This window comes from Abramis brama, assembly GCF_963993115.1.
Source record: "Abramis brama genome assembly, chromosome: 6".
In the NCBI taxonomy this organism is placed as follows: domain Eukaryota; kingdom Metazoa; phylum Chordata; class Actinopteri; order Cypriniformes; family Leuciscidae; genus Abramis; species Abramis brama.
The window spans coordinates 43,028,038-43,055,474 of record NC_139968.1 but is presented as its reverse complement, the minus strand read 5'-3'; the positions used below and the strand labels follow the sequence as shown (position 1 = coordinate 43,055,474).

Sequence of the window (27,437 nt, the reverse complement as noted above, 5' to 3'; positions counted from 1 at the left end):
GGACAAGCTAAGTCCCAGATGTGTCCATGCATATCCAATACTCCAATTCATCAGCCTCTCTATATTGCAGCTTTGTCTCTTACTGTGAGTGATGATATTCATATGGGTAAAGCCTTCAGGGATGCATCTATAAAGTCAAAATCATCTTGATTTATGGATTTGGTCATTTTGCAAGTTGGGAAGAAACAAATCTAGTGCTATAGGTGAGTTTAAGTGTCTATAAGCAAAAACAACCTAGGGACTTTCGACTTGTAGTGAATCACATATAAATAGCGAGTTATGTACATGAAGTAAAGTTGAAAGGTGGATGTTTCTGGACATCTAAGTAGTTAGGGTTAGGGTGGAGGACTACATGGATGCCATAAGTTGCTCGGCAGTGAAGGACAATAATGAAGAAGGTACTGAGAAACGTCTGTCATGAGAACATCCTTTAAGCTGCTCAGGTCTGTCTAACAAAACTTTGATCTGCAATGAAACTGGAGCCCGGGAGTCTGAAAGCTCCAGCCAACATCAGTCGGAAGGCGTCGCCTTGTTTGAATCAGCCAACTTCAGCACAGCACCGTTTATACGTGCACATGCCAGAAGAATATACGCAGTGTAACACGGTAGGTCCACACTAAAGACTGGTCTCTTTTGAGAATTGAAAATTTTTGAGATTGCGATCTCCAACAGCAACAGATCTGCAAGGCAAAAGGGAAACCGGTTAACCTCAATGTCACGTTGGCAAACTTGGAAGTAATGCACAGACCTTGCTTCCCAGAAGCAAGTAGACTCATATTCCAGAGAAGGGGGGATGTAATGTAACATTCGGAAGTAATTTTGCCTTGATTACAGTTCGAGTGGCTTTTCAGATCAAAACCATTCACCTACACCCTATCCCACCAAACACTCACTCACCTCTACTTTCCGTTTAGTCACCAGTGTTTCCCTGCCAGCGACGTCTGCCAACTATTTAGCAGCATTGATTATCATGAATCATGAGGCAAGATGGGAAAAAAACGATGCCTCAGGAGGTAGCTGATGTGTGGCACTCACACTTGTCCAAAGATTGGGTGGCAGCTTAATTTGGCAGGAGGAATTCCAGCTTTCTTCACACTCCAACGACTTGGCCTGTTTTTATCATCCTCAGTGCTAATGGACCGAAAGGGAGTAGACTGTCATGAAAGACCTTCTAAGATATGAAAAATCAGCCAAAGGGAAGTTAATCTAGTCTGGAACGTTAAGCCTCGGGGACCAGCTGCAGGTGGAAACCTCAAACGCAGCCAAAAACGTGCTCAAGAGTCAATGACTGGGAAAAGTCGCTCGCTCACTTTGTTGTGACCTATTTTGGTCTAATCAGAGTACACACCAAGATAAGAAATGTGTTTTCACTTGGGGAGAAGCAGAAGTTCATTCACGTAGGTCTGAAGAAAAAAAGGGGGGTAGAAAGGAAACATTAGATGCACAAGCGTTCCGGTGAAAGGCTTTGAATTTTCTCGGACGGAACAACAAACTCTTTTACTGCTCAGTGATTTACAGTATGGACTAAATAAGACAGGCAATCTCTTCACATCTTATCTCTGTCACACACATCCAGCAAGCCAAGGTTTCAACAGTTGTATGACTCCCAAATGAGTCAGTCCACAGCAAATCCACTGAGCCTCAGTCCTTAATACATTCATTCATACTCTTGTGGTTACAGGAGGATTAGTCACGCTCTATTGCTCGGAAAAACCTTTTTCTCTAGAATCCACTGCATCAAAAAAAACTAAAAAACAATAGCATCTGTGCCAAAACAGTGGTAATTGATGCAACTTAAACGGACTTGTGACCACAGCCTTGAGCAAAGTTACCCTTCGACAGTGAAATGAATACTATGCATATCTTTCTTCAGTGTGGGGCACTGTAAGTGATAACACAGAGCACACGTGGCTAAACGGAAAACTAATTAGATGGGACTAACACCATTCTCACCGTTAACTTGCTTAACTCTCCCTATAAACCGTGCCCGACTCACAGCTGAGCTTGCACTGTGTTCGCAGAAACTCTTCTGCAGACGACTGACTTTCCAAAAACGCCAGCCAACTATTGTGCTGCACAGATTTCAGGATCCAATTTCTTTGTTACTACCTCTTTCTTGGAAGACTGTTCTGGCTTCTTTGTAAGAACCAAATAGAGCGACTGACATCAGGCCTTTTGCGAAAAACTGCATCATCTTTTTGGAAGTTCATCAATTGTATGAAATGCAGTCCCTTGATGATAAACAGGAGTGGCTGAAAAAGGCTAAATAAAGAGTTTTTTCTCTGCTTTCTCTTTCTAACTGTTTGGTGTGATGTTTTTAAAACCTAGAAGCAAGGACCTTGAGGGGGAATCTGGGGGTCTCAGAGACGAGGGTCTGGACTGAATGAATCTTGTCAGGTGGCCCAGGAAGGATCTGCCAGGGCAGCTGGTGTCCCATGGATGGTGCTCTCTCCGTGTGAAGAGATTTGTTTGTACTAGTTCAGGCCTGGCTGTGTATACACAGCTTGGGTCTCCATTTCTTAGAGAACCCCCCCACCACCACCCTTACTTGTCAGGATAGTCTATGGCTCCACACAGAAACATTCCCTTGTCATTTCCACCCTACTTTATCTACTGCCAGATGTCTCCCAAACTTTTCCACCTCCCCGTGTTGGGTTTTCAAAGGAAACCGGCCTACGATTGCACAAGGGGGCTTCATGAAGGGGTGGGGTTACAGAAAGAACCAGACACAGGAGGGTGGGGTACCGAATAAGGGCTTAGGTATTCGGTCTAGAGTGCCTGGGGCGCTCCTCTCCCACAATTCACATGGCCTGATGGGAACTGCCTTTACGGTCCTTTCAGTCTGTCATTTTCTCATAACTCCAGCCAAGGATTTCACCTCTGATAGAACATCTTGAGCACCCATGAGGGAGGCCTTTTTTCCGCCCCAGATTACCTCATTGTTCCAGCTCTGAGAGATGTGGCCACAATGTAAACTGTAGCATTAATTTCACACTAGCTACAGTGAAGGGGGGGAAGCACACTGACTCAAAACTACTGTAAATAACCCTTCTGAGCGTTTCTGGGTCACATTGACACACTGTTACCACATTCTTGAAGCAGGCCTGAGACGGTAAACAAACCGCACATCCTCACAGACGTCAACACAATTAAGAGTTGAGAAAATATGAACTTTGGAAGGATAGCAGTGGCTTACCTCTCTCGCACTGCGGTCCAGTAAAACCATAGACGCAGGCACATCTGTTTGGTCCAATGCAACGGCCGCCGTTTTGACATCCGCTCTCACACACAGCTACAGAAAGCAAAATTGGTCAAAATTGGACTCATATGAATAATATTTATTTATATTAATAGTACAGTGATCCACAGGTTGGAAGTTGAAGTCCTCTTGCATTTAGAGAAATATATAGTTGGGTTTAAATGCATTCTGAGATCTTTCTGTGCTGATGTCTGGACATTTTGAAAAGGAAGTTCACTTACGCTGTCCACAGTGATTTCCTGTGTAGCCCTTCTGGCACGAGCAGGCGTCTTCATTACAGACCCCTCCATTCATGCATCTGACGCTGCAGGACTGGACTGTACAGAGACAAGAGAGGTGATTATAAACCATCTGGAGTGCTCAATATAACAATGCACCTTCCAAGCAGCCAACTTTAGGAATCAGAAATACCCCAAAAATGATACAGTGGAAAATCTTTGAATAATTTCCATGGATTGGTTCAAACTGCTTTTTAATAAACTTGGCACTGTACACAATGAATATTGTTGCATCTGTGACGAATTGCACTGAAAATAAAGTTGGTGTAGGGTTTACTTTAAATCATATTTTACTCAGAAACTGCTAGCAAATTTCACAAATAATTACAAAGAAACAGCAAGTAACACATAGAATTAAACATAACATTTGAAGTAAAAAAAAATGAAATAGTACTAAAATAGTAAAAATGATGTTTATTTTAAAACAGTGTTATTATGTTCCTCTATTGTAAGACGCTTTGGATAAGGAGGCATTTGCTAATGCATACATGTAAATGTAATGGAATTGTTTCAAAACTCTGATTCAGTGGTTCTTTCACATCATCACTAAAACATATTCACTGAAGTTTCCATGTGGTATTTTTCTTGTATTAAAATGTCTTTATTTCATGAAAAACAGTGTGAGAAAGGCTTTTTACACCAGATTATATTTCTTCAACTGTACGTTTGCCCTTACACTGATGTACATTTCAGTTTACTGTAACTCCCTCACTTAATTGATTCAGTCATACTTACAGAATGTATTGGAGAAAGACCTACTAAACTTCTTATTTATTGTCTTTCCAATATCAGCAACTCCCAATTCAAATTCCTGGTAAGAGTGATTTTACTCGGCCAACAAAAACCTATTTTCATCCTGAACGAGTAGATTAATTTTCCAGCAATTTTCACGAGATTGGAATTCTCTCGGCACAGACAGAATCACTTAGCAAAGAATCTTTCAATAGAGTTTGTATATTGCGATTTAAAATTGCACTCAGAAGAAAAAACAGATGACATAAGCACAACTAATCATGGGATGAGTTTTAAAAAAGATTGATGTTCCCAATTGGTTGCATCAAAACGTTGCTCTTGCCAAGCTCTTTCGTTCTGTCTAAACAAAGGCATCGTGCCATTACCTTTCAGCCCGAACATAATTCAACCCACTACTTATCACAGACAAAGATATGTAAATATAACAGTTTCTCATTTATTCCTTTCATCTTCGCCTGCCATGACCCAATCCTTTTAAATGAACGTAAAAAAGAATAAACCAAAACAAGAGGGTAAAAGTTGAAAGTTTTTATTGTAAAAATTCGCCTATTTTTATTTGATTTCACATGAAAAATCCTGCTGGATGGAGATCAAACGTGATTTTTTCACTGATGGCATGCTTTCAGCGGCAAGGCCTGTAAATGTTTGCGCACTGGCCGTGTTTTCCTGAAGCACAGGAAATGACTTCATCGGCTAGACCTGCTGACGGCCCCCTACAGGTGGACGGGCGACGCTCTCGCTCGCTGACCCATGCTAAGTGAGCTGCACGTGCTGAAGCGCTCACGCTAGCACACACACAAAACGGGGCTCCCCGAGGCTCCCACCCCACAATGTACCTCTGTATGCAGCAGTCACATCTGTCAGCTTTTTACAAGCTACGCTGACGGCAGGAAACATGAGCGAGGCCGAGGAACAGAGGTCCTTTATGGCCTTTCTTTCTCGCGGTGGCCTGTCAACGTCAAGTTCACGTCGTGGAGCTTAAAAGGAAATCTAATAGTTGCTCGAACGATGGCGTTGTATCTCAATGATACTAAAAAAACACTGAGTTTAAGTTGAGGTATTAAAATAACTAAAACTAAACTAAAAGAACTGAAAAATGTGTACTATAAAAGTATATTAATTATACAAAAATAACATTGCTAACAGTGGCTTAAATTGAGACGTATGGTAATCAGACACTAATGATGAAGAGAAAGAGGATAGCACTGTTTTGGACGCTAATGACTACAGCTAACATTTGTGTGGCGGCTTGTTATTTATGGAGTAATTGCAGATTCATAACTGACTCATAAATGTGGCCGCTCCCAACCACTGCAGACGGTACGCGGTTGGGTAGGCGTAATGACAGCATTACCGATCTCGCAAATCCCATAAGGCTGCCAAAACAGAGTACAAGCTTATTTAGCATTTGCTTTCAAACAGACAAGGAACTGGCAGCTAAATCAGATGGTCAATTTCTCATTGGCGAATAAATTGACTCTGGTTTTACAGCTTACGAGACCGAAACCTATGGTTTGGTGCATTTGGGTTTATTTGTCTATGACCACATATTCCGGGCATTCGCTGAGAAACGGCTGGACGCCGCTGGCAGAGAGCAAGTGCAGTAAGAGAAACCTGCGCTAATGCTAAACACCTCATCCATGAATAACCAACAGTCATTACTTTTCCCAGTACCATCTAAACACAATCAATCACGTTTTTCTAAGTCTGTTGTAAAAAAAACACTTTCATCGGCAGACATATGGTCTCAAATTTAACATATCTCAACAGAAAACGCTCTTAGCTTGACATTACCTAATGATTCAGTGGACGAAACACTATACGCTGTCAGAAGAATTTCACAGTATTTCCAGCCATCTGTATCTCTGCTCAATTTCAACTCTTAACCTGATAAATCACTGAAAATGTCAAAGAAAAGTTTAAATATATGACAAGCCCTTCAACCACAAAGGAAGTAAGCAGTGTAGAAAGAATCATTAAAGAGGACCTATGCTCTTTTACAAAGTCTTGATTTTCCCTATATTCTCCATTGTCAGTAAGCCTCCTTCTGAAAAGCACAATGTGCTCTGATTGGTCAGCTGGACAAGTGTATTGTGATTGGTCTAGCTCTTTGGGCGTGTTTGGGAAATGCCACGCCCCTTACTCTAACTGCGAGTTTCAACCATAAACTGTAAAAAAATATGGACGCAGTGTCCGTGACGTCACCCGTAGGTTTCTGAAGAGCATTTTTGAAGCCCGAAGTGGGCGGAGCAGGCCGTCGCCATCTTGGCAGCGCGACACTCCCGGATAACCGAAAATGGGCAAAGAGGCGGGATTAGCTGAGGTGACGGCTAACAGACAGCAGACAAACGGCTAGTAGTGACAGCAGATGCAATCCGCCTGTCCCTCAAGTGGCCACGCCCTTAATTATGCACAACTTTAAGGCTTAATATAAAAAAATTCACCACCCTCAAAGTTGTCATCAAGGGCAAAATTAGCTACAGGTGTGGGGGTGGGGGGTTGACTCTCTTTTGGAACTTGTCTCAAGCGGCCAGTCAATGAATTGCAGTTTAAGTTACTTCCGTGTTGGATTCAAGAGAAAGACCAAAAGTTTGTCGCTTGGTTTCAACACACTACTAACTAACTCAACCAGGCCCCGCCCTTTATTCTGCGTATAAATTATTTCAATGAGGAATAATGTGACCTTTAACCTCTTTAGGAGTGGTAACCGGTGGGATAGAATTGTGCTATCTTTCTGCGCCCTCTCCATGATATCCCACAAGCCTCAGTAAGAGCTCCTCAGTAAGACTACAAAGTTTCAGGGAGTTCACAAAGCAGTGACACTGATATAGAGAATAACTCCCGCTGGAGAGACTTTGTGTAACTTTGCAGAGCTTTTTCATGCTCAAACAGCAACATTACACACTAAAGAAAGTTGAAAATGTGAAAATGCATAAAAGGTTCTCTTTAAAAAAACAAAACTAAACACATCTAAAGTCAGAGCTGTAAAGTCAGAGCCCTAGCGGTTAGAGCGCATGTTCCAAACGTTGTTAGAAGTCATTTTCAAATCATGTTTATCTATTTCTAAACTATGCCTATGAATAAAAGCACCAAAAAATGCAAAATTAATGCAATTAACTAGTCATAATGTGTTTTTCTAATGGCCCACAAAGAACAAAAGGAGATGGAAATGACTGAACTCACCTGCGGCCGCCCCACAGCTAGGGGCAAGATGACCACTGGAGCATGTACACATGTTGGGCCTCGAGCAAAAACCATCCCCACACGAGTTCCTACAGATTGCTGGAGAGACAAAAATATTCATGAGAAGTGCTTAGCAAAGGCCTTTTGATCTGAACAGAGATATAGCACAGAAGAATAATTAATTATTTGCATCTTTAGGACTAAGATGATTGGCTGGACTTCCAGCCTGGTCATATCTGGTTTAGCAGGTTGGTTTTAGAGGGGTTTTGGTTACTTCTTTAGGTGGTCAGGCTGAGTTTAAATTAGTTTTTCCTCCACAAAAAACTGTGGCTATGTTAAGTATGTTCCAACTAGAAATGCAGTGCACGTAATATGCATTTTTATATGCATGGAATAAAATAATCATGTTGTTTTCCAGGATGGCTGGTATTTGAATGGATGTAAAAACGTCATTATTTTTGGAAAAGTTACTTGTTGCACACAAAAACTTTAAAGTAGGCAGTATATATGCATCCTGTGCATTTATACTAAACATAGCCTGGGTCTAGGTGGGTGTTTCCCTTATCTTCCTAAGCTAAGCCTTTATCTTTGGGGTGTTGTGTTGTGGTTTAAGGCTTTGGGGTCAAATCCCCTGCTATCATTGTAGGCACTTAACCACAGTTAACCTAAGGCTAAACGCTAACTGAGCGAGTGTACTGTAAGTGAGTAGATAATTGTTCAAATGTCATCTTTGGCATGCAGCTTTAAAAAAATAGATAAAACAGATACTTACGAACTATACACTGGTTTCCTGCGGGAAGCGTTTTCCATCCTGGACAACAATAGGAGTGAAAGCGGGAACCACATACATTGGGCCTGAAACAATGGAAACAAGTCCATTAAATTACAGAAAGCAAATTTTAATAATGAACATTTCTCAGAAACATACAACACAATGAAATATCTGCAGTCTCAAAGACCTTCTGACCCTTTGCAATAAATCAGGCTCAATACATACAATGACCCCAAAAGATTTTCCCGGGAAACAACATAAAAAGAGTTTGTTTGAGTAGGACCATAACTAAACTTCCTGAGACAGAAATATTTACTAAAGCCACTCTTACGTTCCCAAATGCGTTCATCCATTAGCTGTTTTTTGGCAACTTTCTCACAGAGATAAAAGCGTCTGTCTTAGTCATGATATGTGTGATTAATGACAGGACCAAGCCCAAAGTTCAGTGCTTCTCATGAACAAACCCTGCACCATGTTATGGGCCCCACTGTTTAGTGTATATGACTTGATCCAGGACGACTAACTGGTAATTGACAGCTTGAAGGCAAATCTCCCTCAGAATGTGTCGTTTTAGCGGTTTCTTTCCAACAAGCCCTTAGAATCTCTGTCAAACCTGGACACTCACTGTGAAAACAGTTTTATTTCTATCAGCACCAAGTTAAGCCTGCCGTAAATGGACCTTTAAAAAAAACACAAAGTACATCTGTCTTTCTACACACATGCATAAATTCCTTTCCTCTACAAGTCAAGATGTTTACTAATGTCAGTCACCTGGGGACAACCAGCTGTAGTTTGAATCTTTTGATGGATTTCAAAACGCATTGCCAGACGACACAACCACTAACAGCAAAAACCAAGAGAGATGTGGAGGACCTGAAAGAGTAGAGGCCAATGGAGGGCTCAATGTTGGAACATGAAAACGGAAAATGCTGGGGAAAGGGCAAGAATCAGTGGGAGGTAAAGAAAACAAGTGGAAGTGAAGAGTTTGGGAAAAGGGGGGGGTTTGGGAGGTGGGCCGGTGAAAACAAAAGCAGCAGCGGAAATTAGACCAGAAGATGATGAATTATCAGCAGTGTGGAACCAAAGAGTCTTTTTTCTCAACTGGAGCCTGAAAAATTAAGTCTAAAACTCCTGCAGGATGACGGCAAGAAGGTTATCCCTGGACGCAAACCAATCTCTTCGTTCTTTAATTCAATGCTTTTCAGTGTGTTCACATTTCTTTCAGCTGGAATACTGTTTTGGGTGGTTGTGAAGCATATGCAGTGAATACTAGAAAGCAGAAAACAGCTTAGAAAAATGCATTTCAAACATGAGCTCCTTGTGCAAACTATTAAAATCTACCACAAATATACCACTACTAAATGAAGAACATTTACAGCATCTCAAACACAAACTGGCACCTCAAAGAGAGATATAAATTGTTAACGGGTTCTTTGCCATGAGGCAAATACCTTGGAAAGACCATGTGACTTCTTTAGCTAGATGGATCAATTCATTTCACTTCACTAGGTCAAATCCTTTTTCATTTACAGGGACTACCGGCCCTCGAGCAAGAGATTTGCAAGCAATTCTTTGGCAAAGATCTCCGGATAAAGCAGGTCAGCTTTACGACTCTTGAGCCCTAAAAACCCCTCACAACCTGAATTCCAGTAAGGCAAAAGGTCAGGACAAGACTGAGATAGGAAATCGGGATGCTTTGACAGCCGGTTTTCCGTGAGGTCATAAAAACTGAACAGGAGCTCTTACTGAGGCTTGTGGGATATCATGGAGAGGGCGCAGAAAGATAGCACAATTCTATCCCACCGGTTACCACTCCTAAAGAGGTTAAAGGTCACTTTAGAGACATTTGCTCCCAGCCCCCACTTTTGCTGCTAACTCCAGTCCAGAGCCAATGAGCTAATGGTTGTTTTAACATTATAAAGATCCCAGTGCGTAAAGCCTCTGGATCTCTTAAGACCTTTTCCTTGTCCAACTTGGCCTGTTTCAAGCCCCTGGCCCTAATGAACTCAAATCACACTGCCGTCTAGACTATACACTTTTAATGAAATGAGGAAAGAGGGGGGTCGCTTCATATGATTTCATGCATAAAAACCATGTGAGACTGATGTCTTTCTTGCCTAAGCTGGTCTACAAGACACTTTGGAGTTCTGGAGAGACTGATGGTATCGTGAATAAACAACAGAAAGCAATTAGCTCTTACGTTTTTATTGTTTGGTACAATACACTGAGTACATTTGATAAGACGATAAGAATTTCTGGGCATGCTTTTATGCACACATAAGGATACACTTATCAGATCTACGTCTTCCTTTCCACTAGTTAGATGACAAACCCCACTGAAAAAAAGAGAAACATACGGCTTTTTTTTCCAGTTGGGTATTAAAATAAATTTGGCCCCATTTCCAGGGCCTATTTTTCTGTTCATATTCTTAATGTATTTCTACAAAGAACAATTCCATAACAAAATGTTGTTGGCTTCAACCAAGCTCTTTGGTGTCCAAGAAGGATTGTTTTCCTTTGACTGGCATCTTCTTTCAGCTGTTAAAAAAATATAAATCCAAGACAAAGAAACTCAGTCTCTCTTGGGATGCAAACATCAAGCGTTCTGGAACAACTCAAGCCCATCTTTGCAGTTCAGTGGAGTTGACATGGCCTCAGAGACATGTTGAGAAAATGAAGAGAAACCCTGGCCAAGCCACTTCTAAAAACATCAACCATGAGCACGGTGCCTGGCTTTGTACTCATCAAAACTTGTCAGGGTTGGCATCGATAGACGAGAACCACATAATCATAATCTCACCCCAAGCCCATTGCTTTTACAGCAGTCTCCCAGACTTTACCTTCATTTAAGAGGCCCCCAAATGCAATGTGATCAGACTCCTCAAAACTGACAGCCAAATTATGCTTAGCAAGGAGAGCCAGTAAGCTTCAAATCACATACTGTAACTCTGTTAAACTGTCTGACCCTGGATAACACGGCTTTCTTGGTCGGTGACTCTGCAGTTGATCAAATGTGCAATTTTGTGCCACATCATTATAATCAGTGCACTTAAGAAACATTCTTACACTGTGTTGGTATGTAAACAGGATTACAGACCGTGCTTAGAAAAGATTAGACGTTTCTTTACGACAAAACAGCTACAACATTTGTATGAAGGGTCTTAAGTTCAGCATCTTGCCTTGAACAAAGGGAATTGTTAGACGGGAACAATCTGGAAACCGTGCAAGTCCCTACATCCCTTTGGGCTAGTTGGTGTTTAGCAATAGCATTGGCTCTCAAAAGGGCACTGTGGCACATTTCTCATTTGACTTGCTGCCACCTGGTTCTGCTTCACCGCCCGGATCAGATTCTCCCTCTTAATTTACCTGGAAAACTCACTTTTGGGTGCGATACAGGTCATTTACCATTTGTCCCACTTATGGAACTGGTGAACATGTAGAGAATGTCGCTATTGTTTCTGTAATTCAGTATATACTGGACCGCTAACCACAGTGCTAATCTTGAAGTTTCTGTTTGACCTTGCTAGATTTCTTTCAGACCTAAACTGTAAACCCCTTTCCTGATTAAATAAGGACCCATGAATTGAAGACATGTCTCTGTTGTGAAATGCTCTTTCTCACCTCTTTGAAAACAAATGTCCCTTGTTGGACCCCCTCCCCGAGTAATCAGAATACCTCATTTCCTGTTGCAGTTTGCAGGGGAGTTATAAGCAAGTACAGATGAGAGGATGATTGGAATAACCGTTTCGAACATATGAGGGCAGCGCAACACAAAACAGCCATTGTTTTCCCAAAAATTAGAAAAATACACAGCTTAGGCTTTGTGGAGACAAATGCAGATGCATAGTTTGAGAGGCGCTGGAGGGCTTGGAAAAATATCTATCACACAATCAACCCGCTTTCAATATATTTTTAAGCGTGTTTACCTCAACTTTCAGCAGAAACTTGAGAACTAAAACACTACGCATTCTTCTAGGAATTATGTAGACGTAAAATTTGCGATGGCCAAACAGTGATGTCTTTCAACAGCTTAAGTTATCAGTAGGAAATGACACTCCTGTTGTCATGACCAACATATTGAGGCATTTCAGTACTTAAAATTCCTTCACAGCAGATTCACAACACTCCAACACATTTGTTGCTTTTTTAGAGACCAATCGTGCTTTCAACCCAGTTTGGCTCTAACCCAAACAGCACAGCAGGTTGCAACAGAAATCTACTGCAGCAACAAAAAAAAGGCATTTATTGCACTGTCTGAAGAAACTTATGCTAGCTTTGAATTCAAGCTTTTAGGATGAGATACACCAACCCTGAAATGATTATTCTGTATTTCTGGTAATAAAAGCTGAGTTAAACCCTCCGCCTCATGATTAAACCATTAAAATGTCCACTATTAGAATAAAAATGACAAAGAACAGGAGCAGGACGTGACTGAAAAAGCTCTTACCCTCTGAGGGACTCCTGGCCTCTCCGACGGACCCTCTGTTGCACCTCCCCCTCGGGTTTTCCAGTGAATCGGCTGGCCTGGATGTCTCCATCTCCTTGTGCCTGCACTGAATAGGCCGTGGCCCACCAAACCGCAGCCCATCCGAACACCACCTTGGCCAGCTTCCACACTCCCATTGGCCCCTGCTGTGCGACTCCTTAAGCGCCGTTAAACGTGCCTCACCCACAGTAAAACTCTTCCTTTCCAATGAGCTCTTCAGACGTGAACTTGTGTGATCCAAGAGCACTCCAGGCTGAAGGCTTTAAAAAGAGAAGACAAAATGCTTACCATTACCTTTGCATTCTTATATTCATTCTCATTCCCTTTACTGCTTAGTCTATTTGGCGTATATACAGTGAACATACGAACAAATGTGCCCCCTCATAAATTTAGCCATTAAATCGCCCACGGTCGATAATGGAGTTTTTTATAAAGTGTAGTATTATTCCAGGCAAATTGTATGGGACTTTAAGCGCCAGCCAGCATCCTTTTACAGGCCCACTTAGACTGTCTTAGTGTGCGTTCGCTGTAGAAATAACCAACTCCTGGCCAAGACTGGACTCCTGGTTTTGTCCTCAACCGGCTCATTAAAACTAAGATTTTAGGGTAAATAATGGGCCTCAGAAGATTTAGAGCCATGGCAGAAAGGGGGTGGCAAAACAACACAGTGAGATTTTACAGTTTTCTTTTCAGCATGATATATTTGTGTTAAGGAACAACTGCAAATATAAAACCTCTGCAAAGTGGACATACTGCTTAATAAGGACATTCTTTAACAAAGGTAAACTGGATGTTTCCACAAATCTTTAATGGTTTTCCATATTAAAATATATATCTTCATTGCACTGCAAGTTGCTTTTGCAAACATCAAAGCCTTGAAAAGTTGGTTTAATGAGAAGTTAGTTAAATTACAGTACTCCATCTAAGATGACAGTCTAGTAGCAAGTCTGTGAAGGAAAGTTTGAAGAGCTTTCAAGTTGGTGGATCTAACTGTTGTGTGAACAAAAAAAATATCAAAGAGGAACAACCTTATACATTATATGTACATTTATATTCTGATAAATACTGAATTTGCATACTTTGAATGCAAAGTAGCTTTTGATCAAAGCATCTGCAAAATGAATACAATATTGTTTTACATCAAAAACTCCGTCTACTTGATAAAAGTTGGTTTAATGAGAAGATTATGATAAAGTCAGTTAAATCACAGTTCATCTGATGATGACAGGTCTGGTAAATCTGAGAGGGAAAGTCTGAGGAATTTTCAGGTGGGCGGTGCTAATCGCGACGCGAACAAAGAAGAAAAAACCCATCAATGACAACAATCATCTTTCGAAAGTTTATGAATTACATCGTCCGCTTTTCAACGCTTAATGACGTCAGACGCGGTGACACAATTCAACATCTTATACTTTAATTATGACGTTAAAAAATGACAGCACGTGAGCGTTTCCTTTGTGAGGAAAATAAAAAAGTAGCAAGAAAAAAGTTGAGTTTGCTGAGTCAAACGCGTTCACGATGCCTTAGATTGCGACAGATTTCGCGATTGCATTAAAAAGGCTTCCAATATTCCGCTGATAATTGTTGTATTATCTATCTATTTTCACGAACATCAATAGGACAGTTGCAGATGTAAAGCCTTTAAACAGTTTAAAGTTGGCTATTTCTAACCATCTCATTGAAAGTTACGTGTGTGTGTGTGTTTTTTTTTCATATTTAAAAACTTTACAACTTTTCTCACCTTAAAACTTAATTTCTCTTCCCTCGTTTACCAAAATAATACCTTTATTCGAGTTTTAATTGAGTTAGCCGGTCAACAGACTGTAGGGAAATAAACGCCGGTTTACGTCACCAAGGTCTTTTTTTGCTTCAGATTAAATTTTGCAAAGTAGCCAACTTCTCAATCACATTTAAATTCGATATTTCCTGCATTTTAAATTAAAATCGGGGTGCATATAATGCGCGCTTCGTTGAAAATGATGCATAAATAATCAGGAGATTGAAGCCGAAATACCTCAGATGTCTTGGAATGCCTGGAGGAGTCCGTTATTGTCACGGGATATGTTCCCCTGAATGGAAAACTGCACTGTAGCCCTTGTGAGAAAGAGAAAAGTGAGTGAATTACCCTGATAGGTCGAGGGGAGGTGCTTTGGTTGAAGAGGAGGGGGTTTGAACCCACTGACTGTCCCCCTGCACTGCAACCAACGATTATTTACAGGACTGAAAGCCTGAATGAAAAAGAAAAGTTAAGTATATGATTTACAACATTTCTCCTACAGTACAAACAATACTGAATTGATGTAGTAGATTGATTCGATTGATTAACTGAGTTGCTATATAAATAATTAATGGAAAAGTAATGAAAATGTACAAATATATATATATTGTTTTATATAAACTTTATTTCTATAGTACATGCAAAAAAAGTTGCCTAAAGTTGTTTTTCAGTTCTTTCTTATTCTAAACTTTATATATTGCTATGGCTCAAAAGCCAAGATTAAAGGTCAAAAATCTGATGGAAGGTCATTCAGGCTTAATTAAAAGGGTGAATAATTCAGTTTCAGCCAAACAAGATAAAAAGCTTTTTTTTCTCACTCTGTTTCGTTCTTGCTTGCCTAATTTTAATTGGTTGTAAAGGATGACGCGCCACCTGGGTGGTCAAACAGCTGAGCGCAACCCAAAACGAGTGACAACGTTGTTGGAACTGCAGAGTCCGCAGGTTTGGAAAACATAGATGCCTTTGTTGTCTTAACATTTATAAGAACAGCCTCCATCACCCGTTCATTTGTGCTCGTTTTATCTCTCAGAAGGGAAAAACTTATGTTAAAATAAGTTAGTTCCCAATGTCATAAAAGTTAATGGAAGAAATCAGCGCGCAACTGTGTTTGAGCACATCTTGTGATTAAATCGCCTACGTCATGTAAAATACATGGTCGTAGAAATGATTTGTGGCGTGTTTTCCGATCCCCCTCGCCCTCGGGATTGTTTGCAACGAAATGAGATAGGAGCAATGTTCTTGGCAGAGACGTCTTTCTCCAAGACCCACACGGCTCACCCCTAAACAGAACCACATTGTGCGCTGAACCCGCTTTCCCTTTCCTTTTGACTCCCCCTCAACATCTGACAGGTTGTGTTGAACAGTATGTTTGCACCCAAAGAGGATGCGACATGCGGCGCAGAGTCTTTCCAGGAAGATGATAAAGAATGAGACATTTTCTATGACTAATCTCATGGTTTACTCCGGGGAAATCCTAAAAACTGTCTGCTTTCGATTAATGTAATAATTAGCAAGCATCCCAGCTAACAGGGAACTTTCTGGCAAAGTTCTCTCAGAGTTATGAACAAATGTTCTTCCACTAATGTTAATAGAACGTTCATTCAGTTATCTGGTGTTTAATAACGTTGTCAAAAACATTTATAGTTCGTCTAACATTTTTTAAATGTTACTACTTGTTTCAGAGAATATTATTAAAAAGTAACATTCCAATAATGTTTGCGAAATGGAATGTTCCCGTAACTTTCGCACAACCAAGAAAAAAAAACGTTTTTAAACCCTTTTCAAAACTGGATGTTTTAAATGTTCAGAGAACATTACATTTTTGATTTTTGATTTTGAGTAAATCCATATTTAGAGTTCAGAATTTCTAAAAATGTGTTCTCAAGATGGGTTAAAGAACGTTTTAATTAAAATTGCTTGTGTTTTTTCCAGCATATTTGTTAGAAAGGCAATAATTACGAGCAGGATTTGAGGTGGTGTTGTGCTGCTTCTGGAGTCTGCTCTAGAGATGGTGTGTTGATGAGGGATGGCAAAAACTACGCAAACAAAATGATGATCCAGTTGTTTTTACTATGGTAAAGCCTCAATTTCACTCCTCCATTAGTTCTGTCGATGCTGCTTCGATTCAGATTCAGATTCTGCATCTGCGTCATTGTTTTACCATTTTTTGTTTCAGGATTTCGTTTTTTTTGAGTAACCGTTTCATTTTTGTGAGGTTCCTTTGTTAGGAAACCAGATACTTCTGTAGGTCCTGATATATGAAAGATCTCAGCTTAAATCTGTTATCGGTGCGTCTAAGAGCATCACAACTGAGGGAGAAGCGAGACACCGCTGTCATTTATTTTGGAAAGATGTTTGATTCAAGCCACATGGGGAATGTTATGCACATTAGTTCTGTGCAAGCTATAAGCATGCACATATGTTCAGTTTACAGAGAGTTTCTTCTTTGGCGGACATATCTAGGGTAGTTAAAAAAGTGAAAGGGCCTTTCTTTCCTGTTTGGGTCATGAATACTTTGCAATTTGACGTTGTAGCCTTGACTCACATAACCATAATATGCCCCATCTTGTGAAGTATTGAGTCACTAAGGTTTGGACTGGGTCCAGGTCTAGGTTTGTGGTGGTGACCGCAGGGGTCAGGGTGGAGCGTGACTCAGTATTGAGATGCTCCCTGTTCGCAACCCTGCGGTCTGGCGTTAAAGCCATGGAAGAAACAACTTGCCAGTATAAATTAAAGCATCTTTGTGTATATGTTTTAAAGAGGCCATATACTGCTCTTTTACAAAGTCTTGTTTCTAGGCTCTACTAGAACAGGTTTTCATGCTTGAATGTTGATTATTTTCCCCATATTCTCCATTGTTGCAGCGTGTCTCTTCCCAGTCTGTCAGTAACGCTCTGTTTAGTTCCTGTCTCTATGAAGCCCCTCCTTCTGAAAAGCACACTGTGCTCTGATTGGTCGGCTGGAGCAGTGTGTTGTGATTGGTCGAGCTCTTCGAGTTTGTTTGGGAATTAGTCCCGCCCCTTACCATAACCACCAGTTTAACACGCTACTAACTAACTCAACCAGGCCCCGCCTCTTTATTCTAAGTAGGAATTATTTAAATGAGGAATGTTGTGACGTGTTTGTTCCCGTAAGAAAACTCAAGACTACAATTGAGGCGTTTCAGGGAGTTCAGAAACACTGACACTGATATAGAGAAGAACTCCCACTGGAGGAACTTAATAACTTTGCAGATCTTTTTAATGCTCAAACAGCAACATTACACACTAGAGAAAGACAAACAGGTAAAGCGTTATAGGTCATCGCTTTAATAATATAGATGTAAGTGTCATGTGTTCTGCTAAACATCTTCTTTTGAGGAAAGGTTTATAATGACACCAGGGTGAAGAACTGAGGAACTTTGTGATCATCGGTTGAAAGAATCCACCATCTCTCATAAAGTCCTTGAATTTCATTCTGTTTGTTTCCCCAAACATCAGAGGAGCACTAAACTCACCGCTATTTTTGGGAAGCAGCTCTTACGTCACTCTAATTTCTGGTGCTTTAACACCTCGAGAACCCTTTGTTCTTGACTCAAACACCTTGTTCTTTTTTATATGTATATTATGTTTCAGCAATGCTAACCTCACCTTCCTTCGAGGCAGCTGTAGACCTCCAGTGATGTAGCAAGGTAAGAATGCACAACTTCAAAGGCGGAAAGGAGGACAAAGGCAAGCTGTTTTCAGCCTGTCATCCCGTAAAAACGGAAAAAATAAAAACAAACCAAGCCGTGCTCCAATGCCAAACACAATCACGTGCCTTTGAGACATTAGTGGGAATTGCATACGTGAGAACGGCTCCTGCATCGATAAAACGTGTTATATGTGATTGCTTCAAATTACCAAGTGAAGGTGCGTGACAGACAAAGATGACTGAGTTTCAGAATCACTGCAACAAGTTCCCAGAAGGCAAATCCATGGTCCTACTCAAAGCTAGAAATGTTGAGTAAAGGAAGAAAAGGGAATTGGCAACGAGTTGGAATTCCAATAGAGCTGCTCGGAGCGTCTGCTTGTGAACTGCACCCCGCGCTAATGGATTTCAGATGTACCATGTCTTGCACTCTCAAGCGCACATAAAACATTCTGTCGTACGGGAATCTAAGAAACGGCAGGAATTTACTGCACTCAGCCATACCAAAACCTAAAGATTTGTACGTTCTGATGCTATTTGGGGAAAATTGAAGACTTGAATGCATTAACAGCCAAAGACTTTGCTTATTCTAAGTGGTGCTCTCTTTCCCGTTGTGTACTTTGTACATTGAAAGAGAGATAAACAGTGTTCAAATTGCTCAGTATCCACAGGTAGGAAGGAATCCAGGCAAGTGTTTATACAAAAGCGTGCAACATCTCTAATATGATGCATTAATTTGGTCAGAGGATCCTCACAATCCACACAATCGCACAAATGAGTCCCATAACTAGTTGATGTCTTGTGTTGATGTCAAACTTGGTGCAACACGGGCGTCTTCTGCCATATTTGAATTTCTTTCAGCTAATTCATTCAAGGCACCTTGTGAGTCTGAAAAGTTGCGCCACATTTATTTTCACCAATATTTTAATGTGCAAAAATGAGAGCCCTATAATGGAGGGGTACATTTTCAGTGAAAAACTACTTAAATGTCAGGCTTTTTCTCACACAAAGCTATCATATGGTTTCAGATGACATTGAATAAAGTGTGCAAGTCGCGAGAACTACTTTTTTTGATACTTTTTATGTTTCTTTTGTCCTTTTTAATCCTTGTTCTCTTGACTTTTGTTGTATGGAAAAGAGCAGCTTTGACATCTACAACATCTGTCCTTTTGAACATGAAGGTGAGTTTATAATGTACATATATAGTTGCACTGTTCCTTTAAATGCACACTAACACTCATTTGAATTTGTTCTAGATCATCAGATGTGATGTAACAATGTCTTAGACGTCAAACTGAACCAGTTTACTTAAGGCACACTTTCAAAACGCTGTCTTAAACCAACGACAGCTGTCTTCTGTTTCGGAAAACACAAGGAATCACAAGGTCATGAGGTTGGTAAATATCCAGTCCTGATTAGAAATACCATCCTATGTCCAAACACATCTCCACCCCAGAGAGAACACATCCATTCACACCCTCAGAAAAACCACAGATTCATTCAGATAAACGCCATTCATGCAGGGAACGAAAAACCACTTTGACTCCTTACTTAATTTGGTCATTAATCTTTTACAGATCGGATGTGCACTTCCAGGTTTGGATGAAACTTTCGCATCTGCAGTTAATTTAGAAGAATGGAGGACGTTGATCTCCATGGCTTCTTCTTGATAACGCAAATCCAATCGCTAGAGCAAGTGCACAGGGAGCCATGCTAAAAGAACGATTTGCACTCCAGGGAACCAACTTGTCTTGGTACACCCCAAATATTTTTGGTTTAACCTGACTGTAAACTTGTCATGTAAGTTTGTTCCAGTAATAATTCATAACCATCTGCAATGTTGTTTCAACGTTTGGGTCTCAACACCTGGTTCCATTTGGGAAACAGTTTTGTCAGCATGTGTCCCACTGTGGTAGAAGTGTGCAGTCCCCAAAACTTGGGTGAACTTGTGTGCAAATGTGGATATCAGGTTTCAAGTATGGTCTTGTAGGTCCGTTTTTGGTTTTTAGTAGGGTAACAGATATGTTTTGACTAAATATTTGACTGCAGACAGTGACCCTTACCATGCGCAACGCCCTGCTGAGGACCTAATCCTCACACATTCCTCTCTTAAGTCCAGTGAGATAGCACTTAAGTGTCTTATATGTCCATTATGCAGACATTAACTCTTTGTATGGAAGCTTTTGTCAAAGGTTTCAGCATTTGGAAGCAGAATTGTGTTTTCTCACTTTGTATTTCATGCTATTAGTGGCCCATCAACTGTGGCTACCTCACACTTGCTTGTGATACATCTAATACTTTCTTAAAAAGGCCATTTTATGCCCTTTTACTAGTCTTGATTTTTGGGGGGGTTATCTAGAGTTGGTTTTCATGCTTGAATGTTTAAAAAAAACATAATTTTTCCCATATTTGACACTGTTGCAGCTCCTCTCTTACCAGTCTGTTAGTAACGCTCTGTTTAGTTCCTGTCTCTATGAAGCCCCTCCTTCTGAAAAGCTGATTGGTCGGCTGGAGCAGTGTGTTGTGATTGGTCAAGCGCTTTGAGCGTGTTTAGGAAATGCCACGCCCTTTACAATAACCGCTAGTTTCAACACACTACTAACTAACTAAACCAGGCCCCGCCCCTTTATTCTGCGTACAAATTATTTAAATGAGGAATATTGTGACGTGTTCGTTCCCAGAGGAAAATTCAAGACTACAATGGAGGCATTTCAGGGAGTTCAGAAACAGTGACACTGATATAGAAAATGACTCTTTCATGCTCAAACAGCAACATTTACACAAAGTTTCAAGTTGAAAATGTTAAAAAGCATAATAGGTCCTATTTAAATTAGATGGAGACAGGGTGGTGTCGAGACTATGAGAAAGCTAGAGCGAGGGAGTCATTTAGTTCAGCATTAATAAACCTGGACGTGCTCCAGATCTCTGATTATTTACACAGCGGTTCCCCATCTCAGTCACTCCAGTGCTGGTTGTTTACATTGAAAATGACCCAGAAAATATGGCTCAGTCAGTGGCCACCAGACCCCCTTATGGCTGAGGTGAAAATGGCGACACAATTCATGCAAAAAGACGTTAAAAGCAAACACAACGATGTTTCTTTTCCAACACATAAAGCTAAAGCCGTGAGATATTGCAAACTAAGTGGGCTATATAATGCCACTGGAGGAATCTACTAAATGGGAGTAGCGTAGTTGGGCTCTGAACGTATGAACCTCCAATAGCAAAGAATATGCTTTGCCTAGATGGTATTCAGATAAACTGGAGAAACTTTTGTACACGTCTCCTGCTTCTGCTGAGAGAAAAAATCCCCTACTAATCTCTAGAGTTTCAGAAGAGATCTTAACAATGGCTCAAAGATTTCCCAAGATACCAAAGAAAATCAAAAACTTGAAAAAAAACTTGTTTGCAAGGACTTTTGTCACTAGCTATGTTTCCAACACACTGTTTTTATGCACATCAAGTATCATGATGGAGTGATGAAAATGGCAAAGTGCAACAAAAAAAAATCCTTCATTTGCAAAAAAGTTTTTCCGCTTGCTTGAGGTGGTTTTTGCCTTGTGCGAAATAGAGTTAATGTGAATAATGGGAGATGGAAACACATTTGTCGAATAAATTCTGCCGTAGTAAACATTAAACCCACATGACCAATCTGCTGTTTCCGCTGATGGTGTTGTATATACTGTTGGTTATTGGCTACCAATACCACCGTCATTCGCTTGAACAACTTTATGGAAACGCACCTAATTTGCCTTTTTTTCAGCTACTGTGAAATCAAACATTTCTACATAACTTTAGCCTCTCTATCGCCATCTGTGGTTGAAACTGAAAATTGCGAGTTGTTTGTTTGTCCTTTATTTTTTACTTCTACAAATTGTCATAGTTTTTGCTGTTTATGTACACTATGTAAAAACAGTAGGATGAATGTCATAAACCTAAAATTTCCCACACAATCTGACCCTATATATCATATATGCTTTAAACGGTTATGGTCAGATTTGGTGGAAAATTTCAGGTTACACAATTCATAGGCTTACAGAAACAGTTTTGAATTCTGTTTCTTATGTTCTCACTCAATAGTACATATTTCACTCAATAATGGTAAATGTTCTTTAAAATACTTTTTTAAACTTATTTAAAAAAATAATGAAATTCATAAGTGAATATGAACTAACTTTATAAGTAAAAATGTATCGTAGTGCACCTTTAAAGATTAAATTGTCTAAGCTCCTATCTACAATAATTTTCATATTCTCAATGTCAGCAATTGTCTCTTTTGTATTTTTTTAATTATAATTTCTCTTAATGATTTTTAGGGGAAGTACTGGATCTTGGTTTGCTTTGTATCCAGTACTTTGAGCAACAATTGCATGGAACTCAACGGTTTCTAATAGCACCCTTAATAGATAATCCTTAACAGCCCTAAATTACTAGTTCCAGCACAAGCCAATGCAATGGAAACAGCACCAAACAGCCTCTTTTATGGGTGTGAAGATCAAGTAAAGCAGGTGTACCCTAGACAAATGGATGGACAGCCTGGAATATCATTACGGACAGGAAGAACAGATGCTCGACGGCTCGATAACCAGCACATCCTACCTGTGCCCACGGTCTACGGCGTTTCCTGCAGCTGGTTTTAATGCAACTTGCCTCATAGCACAGGAATGAAAGGTCAGTGTTTGTGGATTGACTATTTTGGTACTTTACCCAGTTAACAGTTTACAATTGCAGGAACATTCCGTTTTGCAAAGAATTATGGGAATGTTACTTTTGAATGTTATTCCAACATTCTAAAACAACTATAGTGACATTCTAAAAACATTTGATGAACGTCCAACTAAAACGTTCCATGAATGATATATAGATAATGTTTTTGTGCTAACGTTTTAAGACTTTTGAATGAACATTCTATTAATGTTAGTGGAAGCACTTTTGGTCATAACTTCGAGAGAATATTAGCCAAAGTTCTGAGAACGTTATGGCCCTGTTAGCTGGGTATTAAGGGATACTGTAAAGAATGTACTTTTTCACCAAGCTGTGATAACCTCGGATCACCCAGAGATAAGCCTAGACTAAGTTAAGAACAACAGTATCATGCTCAAGACGTCAAAATGAGCTCAGAAACCATTCCCCCTCCCCCTGGACTTGTGTGGTCACGTTTGGCGCCATTTTGTAGAGGGTCAGTTTTGCTGAGAGTCAATCAGGAGGCCAGCTGTGTTTGCATGTGTCTTGACAACTATGCAGGAAACCCAGTGCATCAAACCCACCAACACCCTTGTGCAAACACGCCAAACACAAGCACGGTCATAGGGAAATAAAGTGTGCAAATAGTTTGGAGTATACAGCCTGGAGTTTTGTTGTTGTTTCCTATGTAGTTCACATATGTAGTCCTTTGTTTGGATTCAAGAGGATGTTTTATTGCTCACAGGTTGACTTGATGAATATTGACTTTGCATTTGGTGTTTCTCCTACCATTAAAACTGACATGTGAGTCAATAGTTGGAAGAATTTGATAAGAAGTGTCACTGCTTGAGACATTTTCTTCTGAAATGCTATAAGACATTTATATAGCGCTTTGTACAATACAGATTGTTTCAAAGCAGCTTCACAGTAATAAACAGGAAAATAACAGTTCATGTTGCGAATATATTCTAAGAATGTTTTGCTTAATTTCCCATTAAGTTATAAAAACGTTATTTCGGAATGTTCTTTGAATGTCCAGTTTTTTAAATGTAGCCTGTTAAAACAGTTTTTTCTTGGTAATGTAAACGTTTGGAGAATGTTCCATTTTATCACTTTGCAAACATTGTGAATGTTACTTTAAGTAGTTCAAACATCCAACTAAATGTTTCAGGTAAAAAATAAAAAAAAATGGGGCAAAAAACGTTACGTGAATGATGTATAAATGTTTTGAGAACATTATTAACTTGGCTTTGAATGAACGTTCTATTAACATTACTAGGAAAAAGTTTTTTCATAACCTTTCCACAACGTTAGCCAAAGTTCTGAGAATGTTCCTTGATAGCTGTGAAAGTTAACAAACTCAATTTCAGCTATAAAGCTCTACAGAAAGGAAAGAGTGTCATTATTCAGCTCAAGTATTGATTTTAAGGAAGAAAAGAAGAGATGTGGGATTATTGGGGGTCTTTTTCTTTGGAGGAACGACTTGTTTAAAATTCATTTGCTTTTCCATTAAAAAAAGCGAGATATTGAGGTGCTCTGCTTTGTGACTTTCTATCCCGTAAGCCTGGAGAGAAGACGGCGCTCAAAGACAGAGTCAAACGTCTGTTTGCTTAGCATTAGCAAGTGCGATCCTGTCAGGCTAGGCCGCGGAGGAGCGGCACCTCTGTGGGATTCCCAGGCGGCTGCTTTGAAGTCAAGGTTTGGGAGTTTGTGGACGGGGGTGGATCCGTTCGTCGACTGACGGGTGAAGACAACCAGCTGTTAGATGCCCCACACTGGGATCATTCTGAAGTTCATAACCTTCTACTGTATGCTGTAGTTAGAGCATAATATATTCACTCTGACAGGTAATTTGTATTGTTTTATTGGGACATTACACTATTGGTCAAGTTTGGAATAAAGTTATATATTTGCTCACCAAGGCTGCATTTATTTGATCAAAAATTTAGAAATTGTGCAATATTATTACAATTTAAAATAACTATTTTTTTATGTGAATATACTGTAAAATTTCATTTATTCCAGTGAAGTTTCAGCATCATTACTCCAGTCTTCAGTTGCACATCTATCTATCTATCTATCTATCTATCTATCTATCTATCTATCTATCTATCTATCTATCTAAACGCTTTTCTATCTATCTATCTATCTATCTATCTATCTATCTATCTATCTATCTATCTATCTATCTAAACGCTTTTCTATCTATCTATCTATCTATCTATCTATCTATCTATCTATCTATCTATCTATCTATCTATCTATCTAAACGCTTTTCTATCTATCTATCTATCTATCTATCTATCTATCTATCTATCTATCTATCTATCTATCTATCTATCTATCTAAATGTTTTCCATCCATCTATCGAGCTACTATTAACGTTAATTTTATTTATCTATACTTTTACTATGTCAAGAAGTCCCATTTCTGTCTGTTTGTATTTCTCCGTTGGTAATTTTAGGAGAAACATCTGAGCCGGATATGAATCTGCTTTCTCGGTGTTTGTTCCTCCACGTGGCTTCATTTGGGTTTGATGCACTGGGTTTAAGATGATAAATCCAGATCTCCATTAAATCTCCTGAGCTCTAACAGAGCAATCTGAGCACTGGCATTTTCTTCAGGGAGATTTTCGACATATCCCCAGCATCAATATTAGCAACATTAAGAAAACAGCCATTGTTTTAGAAGGTGTGTGGTCCCTGAAAAGGGAAGTCTCATTCAAACATGCTCTCAGCCATCTGGTAGTTGTTGAAGTTTGGCTTTTGATTGCATTCTGCCGGCTCTGGAAGCCACAGCGAGCCCAGTGCAGCATGGGATACATTTAGCAGGGCACGGCCACTTAAGATGGGAGTGGAATGCAGTCTTCCTCAGCGAAACTCACTCTCGGCCGGCACGGAGAGGTCATTTTTCAAACCGATGCCTAAACAGACTTCTCGCTCTGTTAAGGTTAAGCGTGGCTTGCGTTCAAATGACCGAATTCCAATACAAGATTGAATGAGCCCGAAAATTTGGATGAGTTGAGAGTGAGTCCTACGTGAAAAACTGCATAGTGGTGTGACCTCTTTTCTAGCAAAATATGAAGTTTAATATTACCGTTCATCATTAGGAAATATAACTCAGGGTGCTCTTAGATGTATTTTGTAACAGTTTAATTGTTTAAATTCTAATGCTTTGACTTTAATTGAGATCCAATGGAAACTTGTTTCCACCTCAAAATAAAAAAAATTTTTTTGCGACTTCTCATAGTTGCGACTTTTATTTCTCATAGTGTAGTTGTGACTTATTTTCTAATTGCAACTCTTATAATTGTGACTTAAAATATTAAATATGCAACTTTATATCTCACCATTGTGACTATTTCTCCTAATTGCATCTTTTTATCTTACAATTATAAATATTTCTCGGAAATTTGCGACTTTATTTCTCACAATTGCAACTTTTATTTCTTGTAGTTGTGACTTTTCTAATCGCAACTTTTTTCTCACAATTGTGACTTTTATTTTTCATAGTTGCGACTTATTTTCTAATCACAACTTTTTATTTCACCATTGTGATTATTTCTCACAATTGCAACTTTTATTTCTTGTATTTGCAACTTTTTATCTCACAACAGTGATTATTTCTCGTAAATTGCGACTTTTTCTCACAGTTGCTGCTGTTATTTCTCGTAGTTGTGACTTATTTCCTAATTGCAAGTTTTTATTGAACCATTTTGATTCTTTCTCATATTTACATACACAATTACGACTTTCTGACTTTCAGTCTTAATTATATTGCTGCAAATTTGACTTCATATCAATATGAATGTGAAAACAAATTCTAGTGCCCGATAATTACATATTATATACAAAATATAAAGTTAAGTTTATATGCGTAAATATAAAAGATTCATGAAAATGTTGCCTGTAGTTGGTTAGTTGTACGGCTGAGCAGGAATGTGATTCCTGCGGTTTGTCACCACACTTCACCTCATCCTGCCTCTTCATTTCAGTCTCGGCCCTTATGAGGTTTACAGTAAAGTGAGGTGAATTCCTGACCGCGATCAGGCATGTTCTGGAAATCTGTGGAAACCCATAACGAAGAGTGTGGGGGTGGGGTGGAGTGCAGGTTAGATGGGGCAGGATATAGATGCTGTGTCCTGCTGATTTGGGGTTTGCCTGTGAGTTGGGAGTTGTCAATTGGGCCTTTTGTTGCAGGGTAGCATCTCAATGTTGTGTGTGTCCACTAATGAAGAACTGATTAGCACCTTTCAATAACAGCTGAGACAATCCACCCCCTGCAGAAAGCCAAGGGCAACCAAATTAACCTTGCTCAATAAACTATCAAATGTTATTTCTGAATATTCCTGAGTCACCCTAACCACAGCAGGGTTTTCCCAACCAGGGGTTAGCGGACCCCTAGAGGTTCATAATGAAACTGCAGGGAGCATGTGAGATTGTGATAGAAGTATTTAAAATAAATAAATAAATAAATAAAATTAAATCAATGACATCTTATAAAACATTTTTATAATTTTATTTTAATTAATTTAATTTAATTATTTTAATTATTTGCAAATAATATAAAGATTTAGT

At 39.6% G+C, this 27,437-nt stretch overlaps 1 protein-coding gene and 1 long non-coding RNA gene across 2 annotated transcripts in view; one reads left to right on the top strand and one right to left on the bottom strand.

Annotated features, from left to right (window-relative positions):
- The window catches only part of fbn2b (fibrillin 2b), a 69,550-nt gene extending 54,723 nt beyond the window's left edge, over window positions 1-14,827 (bottom strand). The window contains exons 1-6 of the mRNA XM_084117892.1: window positions 14,746-14,827; window positions 12,693-12,991; window positions 8,246-8,328; window positions 7,474-7,572; window positions 3,481-3,576; window positions 3,197-3,292 (exon numbers count right to left, since the gene is read on the bottom strand). Of these exons, the coding sequence (XP_083974018.1) occupies window positions 3,197-3,292; window positions 3,481-3,576; window positions 7,474-7,572; window positions 8,246-8,328; window positions 12,693-12,868 (550 nt within the window). The 5' untranslated portion in view covers window positions 12,869-12,991; window positions 14,746-14,827. The remainder of the gene's footprint in view (window positions 1-3,196; window positions 3,293-3,480; window positions 3,577-7,473; window positions 7,573-8,245; window positions 8,329-12,692; window positions 12,992-14,745) is intronic.
- Window positions 14,828-16,737: 1,910 nt separating this feature from the next.
- Window positions 16,738-19,913, top strand: LOC311085621. The gene is made up of 3 exons (XR_014606888.1): window positions 16,738-19,358; window positions 19,434-19,570; window positions 19,755-19,913. It is a non-coding gene; the product is annotated as an uncharacterized lncRNA (long non-coding RNA).
- Window positions 19,914-27,437: the final 7,524 nt, after the last annotated feature.